The following is a 23416-nucleotide window of genomic DNA, read 5'->3' as shown; positions in this document are numbered from 1 at the left end:
CTGAGCGCTGGTGGTTCAGTTACACCAAGGCTGATGCTGTCAGTGCTAGAGAAAAGATTGTGATGGAAGTTAAGAATCAGCTTTAGATGTAAAAGAAACAGGCTGATGAGGAAAAGTGTCATTACGTGCTTTATTTTCTGTTTGACACTCTTCAGGTCTGCACTGCAGATTAGAAACATATCCCAGACAATTAAGAAGGTTTATCTGTCATTACAAACATATCTACCTCAGGTATATTCAGATTAAAGTCACTTTAACATAAGCAAGTATGAACAATGGCTTTTTTTAAAATAAAGAAATAAATCAACACAAAGATCAAGAAGGTTTTTTTCATTAAAATATGCTTTTATATGATATAGTCCACTCAAAATTATACTCCTACATATCCACTGCCTGAACACCATTAGCATAGAAAATACTGTATAAGTGTAAATCAGATCATAATACTGATGTAGAGGCCGGGAGAAGACAAGCTACACATATCAACAGCCAGCAACAGGAGTATTTCAAAGAGATACAAGCAACACAATAAATTTGGACAGGTGATTATTGAAGAATGATGTACAACGATGCAGTAAAGCATTTACAGTGCAGAACTGACAGAAAAGACAAACAGAGGGGAACAGAGATGAAGGGCAGATAGAGAAGGGAGGGAAGTAGACAGGGAGATGGGAAGTTGATGAGATTTTAATGTGAAGGTCAACTTGTTATAACTCAGATCTCCACAGGGATATTAGTCCCATCATGGTGATGCTGGAGGGGCCGGGGGGGGGGGGGGGGGGGGGCTGCTTCAGAGGAAGAGGGCACGGAGGGAGATGCCTGAGAGGTGTTTTTGCTGGTTCAACAGCTACAGTAGCCCACTGAACAGAGGGGTCAGCATCTTCTCCGTGCGTGAGTGTGTTCACATGCCAGGGATTGCACTTTTGAGCGTGAGTATGTGTGAAAGTGCGGGGAGGAGCGTGACAGGGAGGCAGGCTCGTAGTGAAGACAAAGCGAGAGGCCGTGCGTGTTTGTTTGTCAGCAGCTTCGCACGCCATCACAGAAAGAGACACTTCACTGGTGCTGTTTCATCATTTTTTCCCATCAACTTTATTTTCTTTTTCCAGCACATAAAAACAAAACCTATCAGATACATGATCTATCAATGATCTATTGCACTATTGATCATCATCTATTGTAATTATCGTACTGAGGGATTGTGTGCACTGACATCTGACTTTGGCTCAATCGGATCTAAAATAACAGGCAAACAGATGTAAAGCAAAACTGTACATGAAAAAAAGAATCAAAGAAATAAAGCATATTTATGTGTAAAATGACCAGCTGGTTCATTAGATAAGAGCACGGGGATGAGATTTTTGCACAGCAAGTTTGCAGCCACCTGCTCTGCTCAGATAGGGCTTAATGACAGCACTGCTGTTATTTTTCCACGTATTGAACAGTCCCAGTGAGCCTCACTTTTAATTACTCCTAATCAATACTGTGAGCACATCATTACACAGCAAAAAGCTTTACGGCATACACCATTAAAATCATAAGTATATGTACCTGTGCAAGCTAACAAGCCTCTCGTCTGGGAAAGACATTAAAAAGAGGCTTTTATTGATAAAACTGTAATGTTTACTTGGAGTAATAGGATATTTGTAGTTGCAATGCAGATAGGCCATATTCCATAGCGTGCTCAAGAATAAAAAAATAATAATAATGCAGATAAACTGTGAATGTCAAATGAGGACTCCCTTCCAGTGACATTACACACCACACAGTGTGAGCCTGGGTGGGTGGAGCAGAGCTGTGGTCCACCCTAACTGTCACATTGTGATAACTGCATTGTTTAAACATCTCAGTGGGTCATCTGAAGTCGTTAAACCTTGAGGTCGAGCCAGGTCAGAGGAGTCTGACTAAGCGCTTCCACAGGACGCCTCTCTTATAAAATACACAAATATCTAAAAATGGCTCCCCGCTCAATTTGCTTCATAGTCAACATGTCATTTATCCAAAATAGAGAGCACAAAAAACCCCAGAGTGAGATACTGTAGGTAGTCAGAAAGAAACATTTAAGTGCTGTTGATGCTGAGTACTTGCAATGGACAATACAAAGTGCTAAGGTGGAATTGGCATCAAAATGGTGAGATGTCCTGCTTTTACATACTGTGTGGTCATTGTAGCTGCATGAATGAAACCCTGACTGGTGAAATATAACTGGTAAATTACACGTGTGCACAACATATGACTACTTTACTTAAAGGAAAGGAAAGTAAAGTATCTGCCTTGGATAGTCTAGTGCTATAAAAACTATCTGCATGCATAGAGATTATTTTTCTCACGTTCATACTACAGTACCTTTAGATCAAGTTAAGTCTTATAAAAAAAGTCTAAGATGGCAGTCCATAGTACTGACTATGTTTGCAGTGTTGATACACATTGTGTGATGAGTGAGTTAATAGACATGCATCAAAGAGAGTGCCCGAAAATCGAGGTGTCTTGGCATTTTCATGTAAACGTCTGAATTTGGTTATGAGAGGTGTAATACTCGCTGCTAGCTCTCACGTTCAAATTCTCTGCTATAAAACTACAATCGGAAGGATAACAGGATCATCTGGCTAGACTTGGAACGGCGGCTGGAGCAGATTTGGGAGCCGTTTTCAAACAGCGGTGAGCGGTGACGGAGCAAAGTCTGGGTTGATGAAGGAGAAGCCTTCGAAGTCTTCCTGGTTCATGGCTGCGAGTATATCCGGGTCCGAGGGGGTGAGCGCCGTTTGAGCAGCTGTGAAGAACTTGTCAAAGTTCTCACCTTTTTTCCCACCCTGGCGATGAAGAAGAAGAGAAGGTATGTACACACAAGACTGAGATTGGGGCACATCTTCATGCACGCATGATATTGCATCCACAATAAACTTTACAAAATCCCTCCCCCCGGAACAAAAATAGTTTATTAAAAATGTTAAACTATAAAAAGAATCCACCCCCACGTTTTTTCCTCACTGAGACCTCCTTTTATCTCACTACAGAAGCACACAGGAAGAAAGCTGATCACATATCCTCCCCAGATGCCTAACAGCATATGACAGCCGTTCTGCCGAATGATATGAATCTCATTTGGCTAATGGGCCTGGCCTCTAACCCCTGAGCATACTCGGCTCACTCAAGGCACACCTCACAAACGGCCAGTGCGCCGGCACTTTGGCAAGTGGCAGGCTAATGATGACATACATTTGCATATGGGAGGAGTAGGCAAGACCCCAAGGTCAGAAGGTCTTGTCTGTTATGACTGAACTGTCTGTTCCTGAGCTCTTAAAGCCTATCTAAGAACCCAAAGAGGTGATAAATGAGGAAATAGAGGGGATGTGAAGGGGAGAGAGGAAGAGACAGAGAGAGGAAGAGGGAATGAAAAGGCCAAGGCAAATGTGGAGGAAACACGCAGGGAAACGAGGGACAATGTGGGAGTCAGAGAAAAAGGAGACAGATGGAAGAAAGTGACAGCTCCAATTCCCTATAAGTGTCCTCAGAGAGGCAGAGAAGAGAAGAAAGAGAGGAGGAGGAGGAAGAAAGAAGGAACATGTGGTTCATCTGTTTAACTGAACTGACAGTTCTGGGTTTGAAAGGTGGCGGGATTTCCAGTCTCTCCAGACGGTCCCAGTCAATCCAGCGGAAGAACGGATGCTCTCTGATCTCCCTCTCTGCATCTTCTCCTTCACCCAGGCGCTTGGCCGGGTGCTTTGTCAGGAGCTGAGTCAAGAGAGGAGGAAATGAGGGGAGAAATGTGAGAAAAAGCGACTAGGCTGGGATAATAATGTGATACAATAAATGACTTCTGTTTATGATCTGCCTCGGTTAGAGCAGTCGGTGTGCATGATAAGCTTTGCTTTATTTTGGAATCATGTACTGTAATCCTATTCCTTTGTTGTCTTGCCAACGAATGGATTTTTATTGCACTATCACTTTGAAAAACCTTGACATTTTTTGGGAATTATGCTTGTTTGCTTCTTGCAGAGAGATGAAGATCATTAAGATTCTGCTATCTGTACACCAATTATGAAGCTACAGCCAGCAGCCACTTAGCTATGCATAAACAACCGGAAAAAAAACAAAACAGTTCTTACTCACTATTTGTGAGTAATAAAACTCAACTGTCCAAAACATGGATAAAAACACTGTAGTGTAAAAATAAAAAGTTTTGCGCTGAAGAGTAAAGTTGGTTGCCTCCAGCCTGATATCTAACAGGCAGTTGTAAAAGTGGTGTCGGTCCAGCTCTTTGTAAAGAAGCAAATTAACATAGTTCCAAAAACTATTCCTTTAGGCGACCGAATACAATCTTGCACGAGTAAAGAGTTATTTCATTTCCTGATTTACAGTACATGAACTTTTATCTTAATTGCCCGTGTGTTAAAAGTTAATATGAGAAACGAGGATTGAACTCACTCCCTTGCAGATAGCTACAGCCTCCCGAGAGAGACTTTTTGGGTATGAGACACTCTGCTCCATGATGGACTGAAACAGCTCCTCCTCGTCAATGCCATCAAATGGCGGCTTAAAGGAAAAGAGAGTGAGGGAGAGAGCGGAAGAGTTTAAGCACAGACCTGTGGGCAAATTGATAACGAATATAATGAAATTAAAGTTCTTTGAAAGTCTTTTGAAGTGATTACAAAGGACGAGTACTGGGGGCTTAAAGTGTCTGTGCACGCTATTGTTAGGATTAAGCTGAGTGTTACCTGTCCTGCCAGCATTTCATACAGCAGCACTCCATAAGACCACCAGTCCACTGCTTTATTATAGGGCTGATAGGCCACAATCTGGGGGAGGGAAAAAGGATGGAGAATGTATGAGAAGATATAAATGGGGAAGAATGGCAGTGCAGCGATAGGAAGAGAGAGGCAGCTGGCTGCTTGGATGATATGCAGCTACAAGAAACAGCAGGGGTGAAAAACAGAGAGAAGCGAAAGGATAAAGTGCGGCGTAAGGGAGGGTTCATGTGTGAATGAGCTCAGAAATAATCAACACACGGATTTGGATTTGCACTTGTGTTCACAAGCTTGTGTGTGTGTTTGTTTGTTTGTTTCCCCGATACGTGCGCGCGTGTGTGTGGATGCCAGGAGGGGGAGGTGGTGGTGTGCTGTGCAGAGGGGCACGAGGGAACAATCCCCAGCCTCTGGGGAAATATATTGCAACTCTTCCAAAATGGCAGACACAGGAGAATCAATGGGTGTTTACATAACAGAGTCAATACCCAGGGGTTCCACAGCAAGGTTTACAATATCAAAGACGCACACAACAGTCGCTTCCCCACTTTCTCTCCCCCCCCCCGTATCACTCAGCTACGAGTCCACCGACCGAGATGCGCCTTCACGCCTTCTCTGAAGTAAATTGTTTAAGATCACTTCACACGGTAAGGGGCACATACGCATTTCCAACAATTTGTAAGGTAAACATTATACAGGCAGACAGTTATGGTTTACATATCAAAAGAACGTCAAGCAAAACCACCTTTGCTTTTTCATTATTTCACTGCGGCTGATATTTGCACTGACATTAGTGACATCCCTTTTAGTCTTTTAGTGCTTCATCTCATTATGTTCACACAATTTCAGCTCCGTCTTCAACCACAGACAGTGGCGCACATGAAAACTGAAACAGGATTTCTTTGTTACAAATTTATACTGACCGATGAAACGGATTTCTCTACTTTAAAAAAAAATACAGATAATAGCCGAGCTTTTTGCCACCCTTTTCCTATCATTCAGAAAAATAAACTGCTGACTTGAAGTAATGTGATTACATGTAAATTCTCAATGTAATACTATTGCATAGGTACAATGTGGAACATTAACTTCAATGGAATCTGGTCAAAAGAAATGTATTTTATTGGTATACACTCATTTTATACCAAGGATATTTTCCTTAATTATTCATTACTTAACAACCTTTCATCTTTCATGTTTATGAGGGCAAAGAATCATTTTTTAAGTGCTCCACCGCAGCTCAACACAAACACTTCTTTGTTTGCTTCCTTCAACTCATTAACCATAACTTTAAATAAAAACCTACTTAATTTTACAGACTGCTGAAATCCCATAATAACATGAAATAAACCTCACTACATTTTCTGGAAATGTACTAAAAAGTAAAGTTGGCAAAATTTATAACTGCCGGGTATGAGCAAGGGCAAGCTACCCATTGTAGTGGTTTGTTTAACTATTTTTAAATAAAGACTTTACATGCAAGTTAAACCTGTCAGCGGCTGTGAGAAAGCGGCGCTATGCTCGTAAAACAATGTCTCTGAAGGACAGTAGTGACTTCTATGCAACACTCTCATAGTACAATCACACACCACTGCTTACTGAATCATGTGAAGTTAATTATTCACAAACTGCTGACAAGGTCAGAGAGGACAGAAGAGACGAGGGGGAGCTGCAGCGAAGCAACTCGGCGTCTCGCGGCAATGCAGAACAGGTCAAGCAAACTAAGAGGGGTGAAATGAGGGAAAATGAGGGAAAATAAGGAACAAATGAGGGAAATATCAGGAGTGACTGTGGACAATAGCGTGAGGGCAGCGGTCACGGTACCTCAGGGGCGATGTAGTCAGGAGTGCCGCAGAAGGTACGTGTGGTGTCGCCCTCGAACATGCCCTCCCTGCACATCCCAAAGTCTGCTATCTTTATGTGGCCCTCGCTGTCGAGCAGCACATTATCCAGCTTTAGATCCCTGAGAGGGGAGAAACGCCACACAGGTATGAATCACTTTGATAGATACCATCTTTATAACAGTCATTAGCTACAAGAGACATGATAAATCTGTGTCGTGTCTGTGCCGAACGCAGACTGAAGTGAACACGGGCAAACCAGGCCACGTTATGAAGCAGCCCACTTCTTTACCTGTAGATGATGCCTTTGCTGTGGAGGAAGAAGAGGCCGACCGCTATCTCTGCCGCATAAAACCTGGAGGGAGAGAGGAGGAGGAGAAGGAGGGACAGAGAATCAGCTAATTCAAAAGAGGATGATGACAAGAGGTTAGGAGAGAGGGAATGGCGCTGGAGAGGGTGATGAAAGGGAGAAGCAACCAAAGAGATGAAAGGCAGGAAAATGAAGAAAGAGAGATGGAAATGAGCAACAGGGCAAAAATTTGTTTTAGATAATTGATCAAAGATTATTGATTAGAAGAACAGCCAGGGGGAGGGAGAATGTAGATGATACGATAAGATTAGTGGGAGGAGAAAGTCGGGGAAGAGAAAAGGGCTGGCACTTGAGTTGATGACTTTTTATGAGTCACCAGGTATAATGAACAAAGCTAAGGGACGAGTGTGTATGTAAGAGAGCACAGAACAAAAAGGCAGGAAATGAGACTTTGTGTAGATAAGGACGGTGATTAAAGGAGCTTTTTGACTACATACGCTGCGTGAGGCTCTTTGAACTTCCCAACTATCTGAATGTGAAACATCAGGTCTCCTCCGTTGACATATTCCATCACGTAATACAGTCGGTCCTGCAGAAGCAAAAACACACACACACACACATGCGCAAGCTCCTCATGCATAAGCACCTTTTGTCCAAATTAAAAAGCAATCTGTTAAAATACCTCCTTCAGGACCGAGGACCTTGTTAAAGAAAGCAAGCTAATTATTTCATTTATTAATCGGAATTCGCCCAACCTGGACCGAAACAACTCCTGGGAGGACGATGCAGCCAAAGTGTCAGGCAGCTTTATGGCCAATTTAATGAAATTTAGATAGATCATTTGGGAACCCAGATACCCACACACCTCAGTCTGGAAGGCGCAGTAGAGGGACGTGAGGAAGTGAGGACGAGAAAGGAGCGCCAGAACCCTCCTCTCTACTAGAGCGCTCTCCGTGTCCTCGTCCTGGAAGAGAACGTCTTTCTTCAGCACTTTTATGGCAAACAGACGCTCGCTGCCTCGCTCCTCTGCCAGCAGCACCTGTGCAGGAGCGGGAAGAGAAGAGAAAGTTTCTGAAGAAACAAGGAGACAAGCGTGAATCCCAAAAGTCTGCAAAGCAGCTACCGTATGTCTTCAAAACCCATAAATAAACAAAATGTTTACAGAAAACACAGGACTGGCTTTCGGGTTGAAATGTTAGAGAGTCGAGAAAACACAATTTCCCCAAAATTCCAAAGTCACCTTTGAACATTTCTGAACGGATAACACAACAGCAGCAAACCAGGAGCAGCTTTAAAAAAATGACTATAACTTTGGCATAAAGTCCTCTCAGACTTAAAAAAAAATCCCCAATGCAACTCTTCTCGCTCCAAAGACAGCCATGCATGTGACGTGCTGTACTGCAGTCAGGTCTGAGTGTTTTTTAGGTTATTGTGTTAGCAGTGATGAGGTGCACTGGTCGCAGGAGAAAACTAGTTCCACTGTTTAAATAAACCAGCGCCCGTGTAAAATGAATAAAAGGCATATATAGTGCAAGAGGAAAAGAAAAAGTTATAACTTCAGAATGGATAACAGCAAGTTTGGTAATGTACATGTATGATGAAATAACTCAATGTAAAGTTTAATTAAAGTTGAAACAGGCCTGAGGGTTTCGAGACATTAATGTCTCGAGTGGACAGGGAAAGCCCTAAAAGCTTGCTCTCGTGTTTTAATCAGACATTAAAAACACATTTTCTCACTCCTATTAAACTGGCTGCTCGTGGGTAGCTCTGAGTGCTAATGATGCTATAATTTTCCACAATGAGTGCCACGTGATCCAGGTTTCACTGAGATAAATATGGTCAATAAATATGGAAAATGCTGACAACAACACTGTTAGAAATGATCAACCCTCAGTGCTGAGCTGTAATAGAGGCGAGTGGAAATTAAGGATCTCATTTTACTTTCAAGTGGAGGTGAATAGCACTGAAAATTACACCGTTTTTAAAAATATATATATAAAACAGTGCGACTACGCTAAGATCACTCCCTCTGTGTGTGTGTGTGCAGGGCTATTGATGAACTGCCAATCAACAGGAGAAATCCTACCATCTGTGATCGTGTCTCCTGCTCTGTGTCGTGGTTTTAAACCAACTCACATAAAAATAGGACTCATCACCCTGCAGAATATTACAAATCTTAGTAGCATGTACTTTTTCTATTTGCCGCTCTTGTTATCCCATTTCCTTTTTGGTCATTTTGTCACTTTCTGCAGCACAGTAATCCTTCTCTCTTCCCTCTATCTCTGTCTGTCTCCTTCTCACTTTCCCTCACTCAGCAGCCCCGGGGTCTGTCTCTCCTTTCTTGGGTCCTTTTTTTTTTTTTTTCCCTCTCTCCTCACATCTTACGTAAGTCGAGTCTATTTCTCCTGTCCTCTGTAGACTCTCCTCTGACAGTTATGAAACAGCACAGGGGGATTTCAGAAGAGGAAGAAGGACTCAAAACTCCTCTCTCTTCATTATGTCTCATCTACTGGGGAATTAAAGAGAAAATGGAGAGCAAAGGCTCCCTTGAAATGAACACCTCCAGGATGACTGCCTGTGTAGCATGTGGGAAGCTCACGACTGCTGACAACACAAAAGCAGCAAAGGGTTAAATGAATCATTTGGCAGCAGAAGTAAAGACAGTGAGTATGTTCGTAAGAAAGGGTAATTTATTATTTTTTTCAAAGAAATTCTGGTTTCCTGTGCCTGGGAGCTGCTGCATGAAATGCCACTTGAAGGTCAAGTCCATCGATAGAAGAAAGGATTTAAATCCAGGAATAATCTTTGTTGTTTCCAGCATGAATGGTCTCTTTGATATCATTCACAGTTGCTGGATAAGAGGTGATGATTGTGTGTACAAAAGAAAAGATGGCATTTCGTTTACCTTGCCAAAGCTGCCTTTTCCAAGAACCATGAGGAAGTTGAAATCGTGGATGCCCATTTTAACTTTGCCAGGGCCCGGAGTGTGGACAGGGGGACAGGAGGGAATGAGGGTCGGGGACAGGGCCACGGGAAATGGTTCAGACAGCGGGGAAGGCATCGCTTGAGGCAAAGAAGGTGTAGTAGCATCTGGCTGAGGCTCCTGGAGAAATAAAATGGGATGTTCGAGAGATAAACGACACACACCCACACAGATCCATAAAACAGGAACCCAAGACAAACCTCAAACTCCCTCCTACCCCCCAGTTTTGGACTGCAGTCAGGCAGCACAATTCTGCACCCTGGTGGATGCAGAGTGCAACAGAGAAGAAAGGGCACTCAGTATAATTTATTATCTAATTATTTAGCAATAACACCGGCATTAATCTTCCAAGTTTTTTTTTTCTTCCTTAGATAGAACTGTAGGAAACGGGATAGTTCAGCAGGACAGACGCTGACCCAGTATGAGCTGTGGCAGCTGCTGTTTGTTAGATGTAGGTAATTATAAGCTGATAAAAGCTATGCCAAGGTCTAAGGATGAATGGTCAAAGGCATGGCACAAAATAAAGGGTTGCTCCACTTCCTGGTGAATACAGGTATAAATATCCCGTCACTTGCTTTTTGTTCACCTTGAGCCCATCTGATGGCTTTATGTCCATATAAAGCAGCCTGCTGCCTACCTGCAGGTCCGGGTCTGGCACAGGAATGTTGTAGTACTCTCCCTCATCTTGGGCCAGCAGTTTGAACCAACCACTGATTGGACGCCTGAAGATCTCACTCACGCCAAACGACAGCGCTCCCATGAAATCGTTCCTAGACGTCCGGTCCCAGTCCCATATCTCCACAGACAGACGCCTGTCCCACTGGTGACCACGCACGGAGCTGAGGAGTCAAACACACACTTGTGACAATTTGATACATGATGAAACACAAAGCATAGAACGAAATCATCCCTTTTCAGTGTGACCTTTGCTGAAATGTCTTATTTCCCCTGGATATCAAAGATGCACCTATAAGAAAGTAAAGGTTAACGCCGCTGAGTAATCCGATTTTACATATAGCAACGTTTGTGGCAGAACCCTGTAAATTTTCCACCCTAAAGTTTGCAAGGACTCACAAGGTGAAGCTCTCATTCCAGACGGGATTGAGTGTTGAGCGGATGGTCTTAGTCTTCTGTTTGCTGTGGCTCTTTGGGTCTGGAATCAATTTCAGTTTAACATACGGGTCTGACAAGCCATTTGGGTCCATGGGCATCAAGTTACGAGCCTCCCGCACTGAAACAGCAGTGAAACAATAAAAGGAAAGAAGAGAAACCTTACATTTCCTGCAGAAGCCTGCTTTTTGTTTAAATTGGTTGAATCCAGCGGGTCCTCCCACCTGTGACAAAGACGTCCTCCTTTTCTCCTCTGATGGTCAGATGGATTCTCCCTCTCTTCTCTGTGTGATCCTGGCCACACAGACTGGGGACGCTGGTCTCGCATCGCCGATGGACGTTCATGTCACAGCCTCACCACACAAAGACGCACAAAAGACAAAGTGTGAACACAGACATGCGCTGGATACATGTGGAGTAATTAGTTGTAATCGGTCTAAATCCACTAGCTTTATTAAGCATAATAATTAAAAAGATGAGATGAGGAATAGTGGTTGTGGGCTTCACTAGCTTTCAAAAAACAAGAACATTTATGTGAGCAAGTTCTGAAATTATTGGTTGGTATGTGCCAGACATTCTTCACGGGGTATAGAAGCCTCCTGGACTCTCCACTAGTTTCCAAACTCTTCATCTAATTCTCAGCAAGAAAGTGAACAAGCGCTTTTTCTTTTCTTTTTTTAGTGACTAACTATTCCTTTATCTTAGCCAAAAAAAAAAAGAAAAGAAAAAAAGATTAATGATAATAATAGCTGGAAGTCTTCTCCAGATGTGAGTTTCAGCAATGTGCATATGTGGAGTGATATTCATCTGAGCATAATAGCTAATAAAGGCTCGAAGCACGTAGATTTATGTATCTCATAGAGTGGAGTGAAACTCACTGGTACATTTCATGCCCTGGTGTATGAGGCCATACAGCAACGAGCCACAGTGGTCACAAAATGTAGGGCTGGAGTACGTGTGGATCTTAAATGTGTGTCGACTCTTCAGGTCCTGAAATAAAACAGAAAAACAATCTGCGCTGAGAAATCGTTCTCTCTCACACACACATACATACGATGATTGTGGAACACACACACAGACACACACACACACACACACGTGCAGAGCGTGATTAGCGGAGAGAAGATGAGTGGGGCATTCGTGGACAAGCCAATTAGATCTCTCCACTCGGAGAGGACACACAGTGTCTGCGTGTGTGTGAGCGTGTATATACTGTGCACAGAGGGATGAATCATTTTTATCTCTCTTCAGCTCATCAGACCACCCCACCGCCACGCTTCATACACCACCTTCTCCCAAACTGTTTTCCCTCCCTTGTCGCACTGAGTCGCTATTTAAAAACTGTCACCCTGTTTCTTCTCTTTCCCTCTGTGTGTTCTTTCACTGTCTCATCCATTTTCGATCTCTCACACATGCACACACACACACACACACACATTTTCTCATTGACCTCAATTCTCAGGCAGTTTATTTAGCTGGTAGAAAAAAAATGTGAGTGAAAGACAAATCTCCCTGAAATCCTCAAAATGCCACACAGAAGAAGACTGAGCAGTCTGTGGCTCTCGCTCTCTTTCTCCCCCCTCTAATTCTCACTCTTATCAGTCCATCCTGCCCTCCACCTGTGTCTCCCCCACACCCTATCTCCCACTCCCAGCATTTCAGATGCCTTCTAGGACTGCACGACATGAGTGCAGACGTCATGGATGGAAACAGGCTGCATGATGAGAAAGATGCATGGACTGATGGCTGACTCACGCACACATGCTACTGTCATCAAAGGATGTTGAAAAATGATGATGACGATGCAAATCTTCACAAAAACCGAAAATAAGAAGGGAAAAGATATGTCTGCTCACATCTGGTCTGGGGGCGGTCACAGAGCCGGGGCACGTGAAGGTCACAAACTCGTGACATCTTTTGTGGACCACAAAACTGCAAACTAGAGAAAGCAAACATCTCAGAATGAATCTGCTTTGCAGGACAAAAAATACATCAGAGAAGATTAACGCTGCAAGGAAAGGCAATAATGCTAGGTTTATCTCTACCTTGACATTGGAATCCCTGTTTCCCAATGCCCCTGTGTGAAAAAGACACATGGATTAAGATACAAAAACAATTTTCTGCAGTCCTCCTTAAGGTGAAATATTTAGCTTTGGAGAATGAGATATTGCTGTTGCGTTACTCTGCACTGTATAAAGACAGGAATGCAGACTCTAGTGGAGAACAAATTGTCTCATAAAAAGACAAAAAAACACCAACAACTTGATATACTAAGTCATTATGTGTGAAGTTTGAGTGCTTTTCCTTTCAAAGCCTCACCGCTGACCAGGTCAAACACTTACACGCACACACACCAATACAATGCTTCTGCAATGTTGGCTAGCTTCCATGGTCTCCTTAAAGCTTTAATTGAATAATTAATTCATTGATTGACTAAACAGTCCACTCAGCAGCTTGCCTGTTGTGGATCAAGTTTTGATTAGAAGACTTAGAAAGGCAGGCAAACGAGAGACCTCGACAGCTCCTCTACAGTCATACCGGAGAGGCTCAGGGGTTCATAGGAAACTGACCATAATCACTGATCTACAATCAGTTCACCATCTGGCTGAGTAATAATTAAAGAAAGGGTTGCTGAGGGTAATCTGATCCTTGATAGGCACTCAACAGAAGTCCGTGTCTGCAGCACCAAATGCATCCGACCAGTTCTGCTTTTTGACCAGCAGAGAGCATTAGAGAACCAGATATGGTGAGGATTCACAGAGCTGCTTTCTGGCCAGATATCACAGAGAATTTAATGTAGGGGATAACTGCATTTTGAATTAATGATGTGAAAAAAATCTACCAAACACATGCAATTGAATAAAATGCTTCTATAAAAAAATCAGACTAACCCCTCTTGGAGCTTTTTTTTGAGAAAGCTCTTTATCAAAAAACACACTTTGACATGTGACAATAGAACAAACACATAATAAACAAATGAATTTTGCTGCTGCAGATAGAGAATCTATGACACTCTCTCTGATGGTAATTAGCACCGTCCCCTCACAGCGAGCAGGTCCTGGATTCGAATCCATCAGCCGGCTGGGGCCTTTATGGGTGGAGTTTGTATGTTCTCCCCGTGCTCGCATGGGTTCCCTTCGGGTACTCTGGCACAGTCCAAAGACATGCTTGTTAGGTGTTAACTGGTAATTCTAAATTGGCCATAGGTGTGACTGTGAGCGTGAATGGTTGTCTGCCTCTCTGTGTGAGCCCGGCAATAGATTGGCGAGCTGTCCAGGGTGTACCCCCCCCCCCCCCCCCAACTCCCGCCCTATGACAGCTTGGATAGGCTCCAGCCCAACTGCAATCCCTTATTGGATAACTAGATGGATGGATGCTGCAGTTGGTGGCACAGCGGTGCAGTGGTTAGCACTGTTATCTCACAGCAAGAAGTGCCCGAGATTGAACCCGATGACTGGCTGGGGCCTTTCTGTGAGGATGCATGTGCCTGTGTGGATTCTTTCCAAGTTTGCTGGCTTCCTCCCACAGCCCAAAGACATGCATGTTAGGTTAACCGGTGATTCTAATTTGGCTCCAGATGCTAATGTGAGCATGAAATTGTGTGTCCTGTTGTTAGCTCTGTGACACACTGGAGACTTGTCTCTACCTTGACAATACGGATGCTTTAATTTCAGACCATTCTGATGTGGCTCACTATTATGGCTTATTGAGACACTTGATGGTGATGTTATGACCAGCAAATCTGATCTCCATCTATGCCAAATCACAATTCAGCCTTCTTCAGCCTCCTAACATCCACCAGGTGCTCTGGTTAGGATAAGGATTAGGTTAGGATCCAGTCTATTTATAGATAGGGTTTTTTTGTCCCACTTGGCACACACAAGTGGAAAAGCTTGTAAAAGAATAAAAAACAAAACAAAAAATAAACACAGGACCAAAATGACACTATATATGCAATGTTTCCTTAAATAATCCACTTGTTTAGTATATGGATAATACCATCTGACCCTAACAGTAAGCAGGTGACCAGCAGCTTGGTAGATGTTAAAAGGTTTAAGTATCATAACAAATATTTTAAAAACTATGATCCTTGTTAGTATGCTAAGACTGGACTGTGACACGAAGCAATTTCACTTTTTTAATGTTTTCAGACAGTTTAGCTTAGTTATTACCCAAAGGAGCCAAAACAGGTACAACCCACTCCTCTTTAAGACCTTGACTTAATAAACAAGATATTTACATTTACAAATTAGAACAATCTTGCCTTAGTCTTTAATTAATCTAACAATCTCCCCGGGGCCTCTAACACCGTGATTGAAAGCGTCTGCTCTGACATCTTGTGCAAAATAAGAGAGTTTTCAACCTCATCTAAGAGCTGCTACCACTGCCAAGACAGCAGCCAGTTGGAGAAATGTCCTGAAAGATACCCAGAGGCTGCTGGCACGTACAGCGCCCTGCATCCAACATACACTCCCACCATATGTTCAAACACACAGCCCCTTACACTCACAACGATAAACACAGACTACTGCGCCTTCAGTGGTCGCGCTCACAGGGTGTCGTCTGATCATAAAGAAGTCAAATCTGATTCTAAATTCATGTATACGCGCATAAATGTTATAAATGATGATAAGCACTGGTATGTTATTTTACTCTCAGGTTTTTTTTTTAAAGGTAATCTAATATTTTAAGTTATTAAAGTCACCTGTAAATACTTATATGTACTTCTAGATACTTAAAACCTTAAATACTTACACCAAATCCCAGTTTGGGATTTAGGTGTTTCTGAGATTAATGTCAGAGTTTCTGTAACATTAATCTCAAATCTCCAAATGCAGTCCAGCACCATCTGGAGCAATTACAGCAGATAGTAAACATGGTAAAACTCTATCAGTGCCAAACCGACTGCATTTTAGAATTTTTACTGCTTTTTACTGTATTTTACTGCTTTTTACTGTATTTTACTGCTTGGTTTAGTTTACTCATTAAAAAGCATACTACTAACTCTGTGAAAACAATCCTATGATGTGTTTTGCCTCTCAGGAGGAGACTGCAGAAGTCTGAAACATTAACCCTTTTGAAGTCTCAGTCTGAATTTCAGACTGAATGTTTTCTACTCCTGCATTATTATTGTGGATATCTCAGATTCTTCAGTCCATCCCTTATGAGTCCTTCAGATTTATGAAACTAAAGAGTACCCCTTTAAAAAAAGAAAGTTAATTATTACTAAAAAATTAAATTACTTCAGGGTTGGTGCCTGTCTGTTTTAATGCAGTCAGGCTAAAGTTCATATTCTAATTAAGTTCTTGTTTGTGTGTGTTTTTTCAGTATATAAATCAATGCATCGGCGTGTGTGAGTTCCTAAAGTAACGCCTGGATTATGTGGGCGGCAGTGTGGAGGTGAGGTTATGTGATCAGAGCAGGTCAGTGTGGGCAGTCTCTCCAGCAGGCAGCTGGAAAGGGTGAAAGAAAGAGAAAAGAAAAAAAAGCAGTGAAAGTCAGCACTACGTGGAGTGGTGGGATGCCTGAGGAGGTGGTGTTTGAACAGTTGGGGTGGTTTCTGTGTAGCTGTGTGTGAGTCTGTGTGTACGTGTGTTACCATATGAAGTCGGTGCAATGACTGCAGAAGGTGGGCTGTTTGAAGAAGCGTGCTGTAAACTGGTGGTCTTTCACTTCGACAATCCTTTTGTGTTTGAGCGCTCCCTTCCTCTGAAACACGGGCACCCTGGGTGGAGGGGAGAGAGGCGAGGGCAGAGGGGAGGCACTGGGGGAGGTTGCAGATGTAGGGGAGGCCAGTGTCAGTGGGGAGAGCGAGGGGGACGGGGAGACTGGGGTAGACATGATGCCTGGAGGATGCGGTAAAAAGATGAAAAGGTAAGGGGGATTGGATGATGAGTGTTAGTAACGAAGGCTTTGCTTTGAGCAGAAGACCTTGAATAGAACAGAGGAGAGGGCGGAGAGGAGGAAGCAAGGACAAGGAGGAGGAGCGGGAGGAGGACGATGGATGAAAAGTGTAATGGGTCAGAAGTTGTATTAATGGCACATGGGATGTAGGGTAGGGAGCGGTGAAAGAGTGACGCGATGAGGAGAAAGATCGAGAAGGGATGAATGGGCCGGAAGTGCAGCGCGAAAGAGGGAGCACAGGGAAAGTGGCAGGTAGAGATTGAAAGAGAAAGAAGAGATATAATGAAGGAGACAGGGAGGTTAATTCACATGCTGAGACAGGAGTCTCTTAAGAGACGCTAAACGATTAGTGCAACTCGCTGCGTCCCACATACTGCCTGCCCATGCTACCCATGCATATCCATGTCCCTCGCAGCTATGACTACCCCCCTTCCCTTCCTACCCCCTGGTCGTTATGTCAACTGTACTTCTGTTGCCATGTCAACAACACCCCCACCAGCTGCTCCAATATTAGAGCCTGGTTTCTCCTCATCTTCCTGCCTGCCTTTTTTAGCAATTAGTCCCATTTCTGAAGAAAAGTTTGGACCAGAATAATATGTACATGTCTATAGGGAATGAGATGCGCTGGAAAAAGTGCAAAACGGCAATATTAGCTGGAGAGATTGTGGTGCAAGAGTTGCACGCTACTAAATGATAAATGAAACACCAACAGAGATTTAATGAATAAATAAATAAGCCCACAGCGAAAACCCATACCATAAAAGAAATGTGATGAAATGTTTGTGTCTCAGCAAAGAAGCAGGAGCAAATCAATCAAAGGCGTGAAAGTGGACGGTAAGAAAAATGGCACAGGGCTCAGTAATGAGTAGAATAATGACAAGAAGAAATAAATGTTGTACAGACTCACACGGAAAAGATAATAAAGACTTAATACCTGAATTTGGGACAATTTTGGAGGAAAGTTTTGAGCTGAAGATGTCTTTCTCCTCGTGTTCTCCTCCTCCTCTCTGTCTGGCTCACTTCAAATGAAAGGCTAAGGTGTCACACCTGTAGCTGGTCACCTCAGGAAAAAGAGAACAGGGGGAAGAAAAAGCAGTGGCTAGCAGGGGAAAAACAGCCCCAAAAAAAGAAAAAAATGAAAAGAAAAATGTAAAAATGAAAAATGGGTAAGCAACAAGCGTTTTGAGAGACTCAAGCTTTCTAGGAACCAAATATAGAGAAGTGAAGTGATATATATCCGTTAACCCAGAGGCAGGGTGAGGAGGAGGACGAGATAGAGAGGTGGTATTCTCTTTCCAAGATTGATTCGGTTTTTACTAGGAGGAGGACGAGAGAAAGAGAAAAGGAGAGAGAGTGGAAGTAAAAACAGAAATACGGAGAGAGAGAGAGAGAGAGAGAGAGAGAGAGAGAGAGAGAGAGAGAGAGCGAGAGAGGAGAAAGATTGAGGGGAATAGGCGGCGATTCATTTTGAAATCTGGGTTACTTCTCTCAGGAGAGGGTGAGGGAGGTAGAGGAAGGAGGACGGATGAGGTAGAACATGCCATTTTAGCACCACAAATACAGTATGGACGAGCAAGTGCCAACTGTCTCTCACTTCCTCTTGTGCCAGATGGAGAGAGAGGATTCAGTCTGAAAGAAAAACGCAGAGCTTCTGAGAAATGGCTGAGCGTAGCTAAAAGTGGAAACAAACTCAAGTTTGCTGCCGATCCAGCTGACTGAAGGATCAACAGGCCTGCAAAACAAACATCCCTGTTAGTCCATGCTGCTACGGCTCAGCTTTTCACATCAGCGTTCTGAGATCAGGAGTAGAGTGGCGATATAGTAACACTGCTCCGCTCTGCACTGAAACCAGGTCAGCTAAGCCTGATGGGAAGAGTAGTCTCCATGAGAGTGGGACTTTTTGTCTGCCGCCTCTACAGTTTGTGGGCATTCAAAGGACAGACAGATAGTGAGACACACATGGCCCATAAAAACACAAAGCCTTACAGTCCAAACTACAACAGCAGATGCAACCTATTGCTGCATACACAGCCGAGCAGTAGCTTCTTACCTTTTCTATAGGGACACATATTTATTGAGACCCGGTAAGAGTCCAAAGAACTAAATGCTTCCAGATTTGTAGTAGAAGCATCCATCCATTTTCTTCTGCTTATCCAATTTAGGGTTGCAGTTGGGCTGGAGCCTATCCCAGATGTCATAAGGAAAAAGGAGTGTTTGCCCTGTGCCAAACGGTAGACGCGCTAACACATAGAGACAGACAACCATTCACACTCACATTCAATCAAGATTTGAACACAGGACCTTCTTGCTAGGCTGATCACTGCACCACACACGCTCCTGCCCCTCCAAGAGCTTCATATACAAATTTTTTGATAATGAATAAACAACCTAGGCCAGAGATCATTATAGATTGGCGGTGGCTGCTATGGGCCTGGTAGATCCCCTGATACCTTTGAGAGAGCTTTATAACCTCAAAAAGAAGGGGAACAAATTTATAGACAAATGACCAGAAGGGGTGATTTGTCTATACCACAGCCCAGAAGGGCCAGGGTGTGCTCCAGCACGTCAAATTCAGATAAATGGCCTCTACTTATAAAAGTAAGACTAGAATATAAGATATTTGCAAATGTGCCTTTTCACTTTCTTGCCAGATGAGAACAATGACATCTCATGTCCGTTTAGCAAATATGGAGCTGGAACAAAGAGCTGGTTAGCTTTCCAAAAAGACAAAACAGTGGGTAACCACCAGCCACGCTCAGACAGTGGGAGAAGGGCAGAGTAACCAGAGAGAACCCACACAAAGTCAGGGATCAAGACTAAGACCCAGACTGGATTTAAACCCAGGACCTTCTTACTGTGCTTAGACCAGGGGTGTCGAACTCCAGGCCTCGAGGGCCAGTGTCCTGCAGGTTTTAGATCTCACCCTGGGTTAACACACCTGAATCACATGATTAGTTCATTACCAGGCCTCTGGAGAACATCAAGACATGTTGAAGAGGTAATTTAGCCATTTAAATCAGCTGTGTTGGATCAAGGACACATCTAAAACCTCCAGGACACCGGCCCTTGAGGCCTGGAGTTCGACACCTGTGGCTTAGACAGTAACAAAAGCTACCAATCTGCACTACTGAGCTCTCAGCAAGTCTTTGTAAATAGCATTCATGCAGCAATCATAGTGTAAGAATGATGCCGCTGTTTTTGGAGACTACGTGCCATGGTTAGCAGTGCAATGCTCATTATGATCTTTGGATGTGCTGAGATGTCAACAAGAGCCAGGCTATATTTAGAAGTCATTCATGAGAGATTGCAATGATCTTTACACCTGACTGTCACTCAGAAGTAAATAAACACATTTTCATAATTCATTAGTTTAACTTTAAAATCACAATCCCTTTCACAGGTTGAAAGCTCATGAAGCGACAGCAAGAACAAACGTTTGTCATCACAATGCTACTAATGCAAGCGCACACAGACACAATTAATCACAGTTTATGTGTGCATGTATGTGTGCAGGCCATGTGTGGTCCACGGATGATCCTGGGAGAAGAGAGCAGCAGGCAGGATCAGAGGCAGAGGATGGAGGGGTGGATTGGAGTGGGACAGAGAGACTGAGAGAGGGAGCGAAGGGTTGAAGGTCTAATTAATGGAAATGTAGGTTATTAGTCTCCTGATGAGGACACTGGCAGAGAATTAATTAACAATTATAATTAGCAAGATTGTTAGAGAGCAAAATGGTGTCAGCCAGCAAGATAATAGTGAGCTAGCGTGCATAAGGTGTGCGTGTGTGTTAGAGTCAGTCATTTTTGGTGAAAAAAAATAACAGCTGTGTGAACATGCCCTATCTGACAATGATATATGTCATTTCAGCATTAGTCATGCAGAACCAGCAGCTGATTGGAAATGATAGGGAGGGGGCTTTCCTTTGCTTTTTCTCTATAGAACTGCCTTTGCTGTCTTCATTTTCTGGCCCATAAGACTCCCAGTCTTCATTGGTCTTATCTTGGATGAGTCATGTTCTTGTTCTGTTGTCACAACTAAATGAGAAAGATGTCCTTGCGCAGTGAGAGAAAGACACAGGGGCACAAAAATATAAGCAGCAGACCATGCACTCTTCAGTAATAAATGCATTGGAAAACAAAACATAAATGGCTCCCAATGCGTTCTCTCCATGCGGCATGATGAGTAAGCACTTATGGCTCTAAAAGTGTCTGTATCAGTGTGCTTTTGCATGCCCATTGAAGCATGTGTGCGTGTTTGATCCCGGGCCATAAAAGTGAGCTGGTGTGCAGCCAGCCAATGATGCATTAAGGCTGTAAACCAAAAAGACATATACACGTGGAAGTGTGCAAAACACACTGATTCGGCCTGCATGATTAACAGCAAAGGGAAATGCTATAGACACAGAAAGAACTGAAGCCAAAAGGAAATATATATCTGACAATGGAAAAAAACAGAAGGCTGAAGACACCACAAAAAACCTGTCTCAGTTATGACCAACCACTAGTCCCTACTCACTCTTTTTCTCTCACAGTCTACAGATGGCCATCTCATTATTTCTGACCATGGCTTAATGAAACAGAAAATTCTCCTCCGATAGAATCTTTTTGAGGGGGGAGCAATCAGCACTTTACCAATTACATGCATCCATTATCATCTAACGAGTGCTCAGTCGTATCAAGCACCGACTTCAACCTTGCTGGCTGGCTGGCTTTCTCCAATGAAATTAAGGTAAATTGACTTGCCTAACTGTTGTTTGTGGAATCAGGGGAGAAGTGGTGTCTGAGGTAATCATATCTGCCTGTTAAATTTGTCTCTTCAGAATCAAATTGGCTCTGTTTGCCAGTATTGGCTTCTATTTGCTTTTTTAATGAAGTGTGGTCCGCTGTGTTTTTCAAAGAGAGCAACAAACCTCCACGCCAGTCAGATGAGACATTTGGCAGGCGATTAGGGTCTGTCAACATGGCCTACAAAACTCTCAGTCCTGAAACAAATAAGCCTGCTCTCCATATTTGTTTTACTCCTGACCTGACTCTCAGTGCAATGTGAAATGCTGCAAAGTGGAAAACCGCACGCCTAAACAGAGGCATTTGAGCAAATCAAACATCTAAGCGTGTAAGAGGTGTCAGGTATTAATGTCTTTAATATTACATCACTTTGTGCAGTCGTTTACAAGTTATGATTTTCATTACAACTCTGCTGAACCGGTGTAGTTCCAGGAAGTCTGTCTCTGTCATAGCTTGATTAAAGATGGACTCAAGCTGTGGGATCCCATTTTGAAATATTGAATTTCAGGCGTTCACCATCTTGGTGTTTTGAAACCAAATAAGCAAGTGTGGGGTGGATATGACCAAGGAGCTGAGAAGACTGCACACTCATAAAGTATGCCTTGCCCTAAAGCAAATCCTTCTTTTTTATTTTCCTCTAAATACGGCCATAACTTAGAAAATGAACCTCATGGTGTATTAAAAAAGACTTTAAACTAGCATCTGAAACCATAACTGTAATAGGAACGTGTTTACTGACCTATTAAATCAAGTGAGCCGTAGACTTCTATACAATTAGACTTTTTAGAAATCACAGGAGTTGCCATCTGCTAACACATGCTCTCTTCCATCTTATCACAAGCTGATGTGTGGTCAGGGAATGCTTCTAGTCATATTTCCACTTAGTGTCATTTTCCCTGTAGTTTCCTTTTTACATGTGAGGAAGAAAGAAAACCTACAGTCTATTCCCACGTTAGAAGGGGGTGGTGGATGGCACAACTGCACAGCCTTAAACCAGAAGTTTGAGTCTTGTCTGACAGCTCCTTGGTCACCACGGTTACACTGAGGCGACACCACCAGAGCACTGTTCCTGTTCTCACTGGACCAATTTCAAATGCTGAGTACGTCCTACTGACTCTCAGACTACTACAACTGCATATACAAAAAATGATGCTCAAAGGAGTATCCAGACCACCTACAAGTCCTCAGCTAGGAAGCTAAAAAGAATGCAAGGTTGGCTTTTGCACACTGGCTTCATTTCTCAGATACAAAGAATCTATCCATCGATTTAAATACAACACTAATGTCTCGGGCCCACTAGAGTAAAAATGGGACAGGACCTCCTTATGACTGAGAAAAATGTGGTTGCCTGATGATTGCACAGAATCTTTTGACATTCAGTGACTGTTTGCAAGTATTTGCAGCAGTTGCCCGGAGACTGAACGTGCAAGACCCTTAACTTCTGGGTGATTATTCTCAATTGCAAGGTGTGTGCAGAGGCTGCCTGATGGGATCCAACCTGTCTCTAAATATTTACAAAACTGACTGCAACCACTGCTTTGCAAAAAAATTGCCATCTAATTTATAATCATAGTTTATAAAATAGTTAATAATCTCATTGCCATTTAATCTGTCCTGATGCACTAAAATCACTTCTGAAGACGTGAGTGGTGGCCGACCTGGTCCACATCTTTGCAGAAGCCATTTTTAAAGGTAACTAGATTTTTTAATCTCCAACCAACCACTGTTTTTCCTTTGTATGCCTG

The 23416-nt window shown here is 43.1% G+C and overlaps 1 protein-coding gene across 3 annotated transcripts; it reads right to left on the bottom strand.

Moving 5' to 3' along the window:
* Positions 1–116: 116 nt before the first annotated feature.
* On the bottom strand, positions 117–23416 carry prkcg (protein kinase C, gamma). Of its 3 annotated transcripts, none has more exons than XM_026186033.2 (17): positions 17822–20823; positions 16583–16914; positions 13029–13060; positions 12840–12922; positions 11862–11973; positions 11208–11336; positions 10948–11104; positions 10511–10712; positions 9796–9993; positions 7756–7929; positions 7388–7479; positions 6873–6935; positions 6564–6702; positions 4713–4793; positions 4423–4530; positions 3589–3729; positions 1061–2807 (listed from the first exon to the last, which is right to left on the bottom strand). In XM_026186033.2, the coding sequence occupies exons 2-17, from the start codon at positions 16822–16824 to the stop codon at positions 2646–2648; spliced, it is 2115 nt and encodes a 704-aa protein (XP_026041818.1). In that variant the 5' UTR covers positions 16825–16914; positions 17822–20823; the 3' UTR covers positions 1061–2645. The 3 variants fall into 3 exon arrangements, with proteins under 3 accessions (XP_080164137.1, XP_026041818.1, XP_026041819.1); XM_026186034.2 differs by having other exon boundaries at positions 16583–16829; XM_080308011.1 differs by lacking the exons at positions 3589–3729; positions 4423–4530; positions 4713–4793 and having other exon boundaries at positions 117–2807; positions 17822–23416.

Source organism: Astatotilapia calliptera, chromosome 11 (assembly GCF_964374335.1).
Source record: "Astatotilapia calliptera chromosome 11, fAstCal68.1, whole genome shotgun sequence".
NCBI classification, from domain to species: Eukaryota; Metazoa; Chordata; class Actinopteri; order Cichliformes; family Cichlidae; genus Astatotilapia; species Astatotilapia calliptera.
Note: the sequence above shows the minus strand (reverse complement) of the source record. Positions and strands in the feature narration are given on the sequence as shown.